Here is a 4,644-nt window from a genome sequence, read left to right on the forward strand (position 1 = left end):
AATGTGATCATTGCAGACGAAAATGGATGGTTGCAAAGCCTGCACTTGCAATTTGCAATCCTAGCCTGCATTCATTTCCATAAATTACATAGTAGTAATGAGAATTTGATATAGAAATGAATCCAAATTATGTTTCAACAAGGACAGCAAGAAAGATAAAAGAAAGTTACCAACCTTCCACCCAAGATTCTTTACCCTTTTATAAAATTTTCTTGATATTTCAAATTCTATAAACCCAGAATACAAGCATTAACCTAACACAATTGAGCAATTTTTATCAAATAAATGACATCCCATAAGAATTCAAGCATAAAAGAGCAATTTTTATCAAATAACAACTACAATTGCAACTCACTGTATTTATAGCCATAAAAGAGCAATCTTTATCTTCCATGTAATTCTAACCCAACACAGCAGTGTCAATTTATGGCACTGAACATTTATCTTTGATTGAAATAAGATCAAATCACAGAGGAAGAATAGAAAAAACGATTTACCTTCACTTCTTCACGCCACTGAACATATAGATCAAATCACAATTCTGTAAACAAGTAAAAACCGTAAATCAATCTAAAATCAAACCCTAAATCAATATACAATCAAACAATTCGAACCCTAAGGAGAAGAATACTGACCTGATAGAGATGGTGATACACTGATATTGATTTTCAATCTAAATGATTCAAACCCTAAGAGAAGATCAGAAAAATCCAGCCTGCAGCCTTCGCTGAGAAGAAGAAACGAAGAAGAAGAAATGAAGAATGCTTCTTCTGTTTTCTTTTTCTCGACATCCTATGTCTTGGACGGCTAGGATTAAAACCGTATACAGATCTTGACGGCTAATAATAAGCGGTACAGATGGTCCGGTTCAAGTCCGGTTCTCCCCAAGAGCCGGTGTCTGTACTGGTCTAGTCCGGTTCTCAAATTTCAGAACCGGTGTCTGTACCGGTCAAGCCGGTTCCGGTTCGGTACCGGTCCAATATCACCGGTTCTACTCCGGTCCAGGTCGTTTAGACCGGTTCTTGTGCAGCCGTAGAAATTTCTTGTAGTAAAACGTAATCATTTCAAAAAAAAATTCTTTTCACTTGATTATACGTTAATAGTACCCTAAGGGCCTAACAGTGTTTTGCAAAGTGGAATAGAAGCCCTAAAAATATGTCAGAAAAGCAGCTAGTTTTGGACTCATATCAATCAGGGTACCCCAAGCAAGAACCCCATTTTGTGGTGTGTGTTGCTAGGAACAAGCATAACTGGACCCATTCTACTAAATAATGTGTTGATAATGAAGAAGTAAAAACACTTTTGACACATTTTTTAGGTAAGCATTTGAAAAATGATAAAAAAGAACATGATTCTAAAGTAAAGCCAATGGAAAGGCAAAACCAATGGAGCGTTAAGGCTTGAGGGTTTTCACTTTCACTCTCTTTTCCCTTTGTATGATCACAAGTCTTTTTCTCTTTTGTAGCAGAGGTCTTGGCAAAAGGGCATTGTTTGTACAGTGTGGTCTTTGGAGGAGCATCTATTTGGTCTTGGTATTAACAATAAGCGTTTAGAACATCAAGATTGCTAATAGGGGTACCAAATTGCTTGGGGGTGTACCAATCCCTTACCAATATACATTCTGTCCTATATGCATATTGGCACACCATCAAGCAATTTGGTACACCTATTAGCAGCCTTGAAGAACATCATTGTCTAGTCTGGTAGATTGAAATTTATAAGACTAAAGTTGCTTTTGGCTTATTAAGTTTCGTTTTCTATGACTTACTTTTGGAGTAGATATCTGAACATTTACGTTGGGATTCTTAGTTAAACCTGTGAAGACAGTGGCATACTGAATCATCTAAATTGTCTCTTATGACTTGTTTGGTTGTCTAAAAACAGCCTTTGAGCTTTGAGTTTAATACTATGCGGCTATACTTATTGTTGACCGTTATTGACTCTGACAAACATTTTACTGTTTCTCTATTCAAAAATAGTACGGATCAAACTTTTTCCACTTCCATGATTTGTTTACTTAATCCATTTGCTTAGGTTTTTAATGTAATCCAAGTGATGAATGAAGATTGCAAGAATGAAATTGTTGTTTATAGACAATATTTTCACTTTATTCACTAGGAAGAATGCCATGGATTTGGGGTGAAGATCGTTTGGAATTTAAGCCGGAGAGATGGATAGATGAAAATGGGAAGCTAATTGTGGTACCGACATCCAGATTCCCAGCGTTTGGCCTTGGGGCGAGAAGCTGTTTAGATAGAGATACAGCTTTTACACAGATGAAGTCTGTTGTTGCAGCTGTGCTATTCAACTTCCATGTTAAGGTAGTGGAAGGTCATCATGTTTTCCCTAAACAGAGCGTCAGCCTTGCCATGAAAAATAGATTGCTAGTGAACATTAAGAAAATAGCAGTTTAGATTAAATCCTAATTAGTTCTTGTACTTCGTTGTTCCTAGTTAGTTCTTGCACTGCATCATTCCTAGTTAGTTCTTGCACTGCATCATGTCTTATGCTGACTATCAAGTTGTAAGAAAATGTGCAAACATGGTTTAAGTTTTCCATGGCAAAACAGACACATAAACTAGTATAGTTAAGAACAATTTAAATTGAAACTTAAAATACGCGACATCATCTAAAACTCATGAGGATTAATTCCCCGTGCGTTGAACTATTTCCGTCGACAGTTATGATATGTTGACAACTAAATAACAATCAATTTGATGGCTACAAAATGATAATAGTATGAATAAAATATGTGAATATCCAATCACAAGAGATAAAATATGTGAATATCCGATCTGATCATAGTGTCAGGTATCTTGCCTTGAATACCAGAAAGCTAATCTAAGACTAACAGCTAAACTGAACAGCAATAGACTAACCAAGAATGTTTCCGAAATATTTTATCTTCTGTCTTTATCCAACAGCATCACCCTCTTTGCAGGCAATGACATAGTTCTGCGCCTAGCCTACTAGTGTTTGTTATTCTTATGGCATTCACTTAATGGAAAAAATATCCAATTCAAACAACTATTGTAATATATGATCATATTTATTCAATTCGCCAGATTCAGCAACTTAAAATCAAGCACTAAATCTCAAAATGACAGTATTCTAATGATACATTGTATCCATCAAACCACTGAGAAGAAAGCTCTCAGTTTTCATGGTTTTTCCTGCATACATTGTATCTATCACAGCAGCATACGCTGAACCCTGACATAAACAATATTATTCATGAAAGCTTACAATAATTTCAAATTGTCAATCAATGTTATCTAGATTTTGTAAGTGCTGAATGAAACTAACCAGTTTGTATGCATTTAGAGATCTCTTAATCTGGTCCTTGTGTACCGTTGGCTAATGACCACTGCTTTCAGTCTCCCTGCCAGATTTTGCTCTTTCACCTCAATCCATTAGTCTCATATCTTCATTTCCAAATGCTTGCACCAAGGTGTTGCTGTGTTGAACTCCAAACTTAAAAATCTTACCAAAATTCACAAGCACTCTGGAAGATGAAACTTTTGGATCGTAACCATAGACAATGCTGTCACGACCATCGTAGCCTATAACCTCACCACTCTTCGTAAAGGTGATTGGTTCGATTTCGATATTAATAAACACTCACTGCAACTCACATCCTCATTATCTTTACAATTCTTTAATCTCCATATGGCACGAACGCAATCTTCATCAATTGTTGCACATAAAAAATCGCCTAAAACTCTAACAATAAAACGAGCTCGATGCAAACAAGGTGGTGTAGGAAGTCTGTGTAACTCTTCATCAGCCAAATTGAACACAAAAATGGTTCCTCTCTTGTCCACCCAATGAATAGATCCATTCGCAAACTCACCAATTTGTCTTCTAGATATTATATCACGGTCCATGTGTTTAACATTTCTCCATCCAATGCCACCACTACCAAGAGTGTATACAAGAATATTTCTCCATCCAATGGTAACAACCTTGTACTCATTGGTTGAAGGACAGTAACCAAACCCAGTTAACAAGTCTAATCCTACAACCCTTGGAAGGACAATATATTCTCTGGTAATAGGATTACAAATATAAACAGGTTCATTATGAAATTTACACTTGAAGCAAACTAAACCATTGCAGGAACCCAGAATTGAATAACTTTGGGGGGGTCTTAAATTAATCCTTGTTCTTCCGCTAAATCGGTTTAAATTCTCATCATACTCTGTGTAACAACACTTTTTTTCAACCCCTGTTGTATAAAATGTGAAACCCGACTTACCAGAATCATGAGATTCAAGTGCATTTGTGGTAAAGATGGATGTTGAAGAAGATTTCTCCATTGTTTAGACACACATTTGCATTGTAAAATAGATTCAGCTGGCACACGGTATAAGATTTCTAACATGATCTCTAATGGAAGCATATTAAAATTCCCCATCTTGGAGAATAATATTGGCAGAAGAAGAACTTTTTTTTGATCCAGGCAGAAGAAGATTTGAGTAGGCGGAATATGTAAAGTAGGGTTTCTACTTTCAACGAAGTAGTAGGTGGTTATATCTAGGGCTGTTCATGGTCGGTTTTGGTTCGGTTTCTAGCCAAACCAAAACCGAAACCAATACTATCGGTTTCTTAAAATATGAACCAAACGAATCCATTAACCATTGG

The 4,644-nt window shown here is 36.2% G+C and overlaps 1 protein-coding gene across 1 annotated transcript; it reads right to left on the reverse strand.

Annotated features, from left to right (window-relative positions):
- Window positions 1–3,111: 3,111 nt before the first annotated feature.
- On the reverse strand, window positions 3,112–4,319 carry LOC113315357 (F-box protein At3g07870-like). The gene is made up of 2 exons (XM_026563647.1): window positions 3,636–4,319; window positions 3,112–3,213 (listed from the first exon to the last, which is right to left on the reverse strand). Exons 1-2 carry the CDS (start codon window positions 4,317–4,319, stop codon window positions 3,112–3,114), a joined length of 786 nt encoding a protein of 261 aa, XP_026419432.1.
- Window positions 4,320–4,644: the final 325 nt, after the last annotated feature.

Source organism: Papaver somniferum, chromosome 10 (assembly GCF_003573695.1).
Source record: "Papaver somniferum cultivar HN1 chromosome 10, ASM357369v1, whole genome shotgun sequence".
NCBI lineage: Eukaryota > Viridiplantae > Streptophyta > Magnoliopsida > Ranunculales > Papaveraceae > Papaver > Papaver somniferum.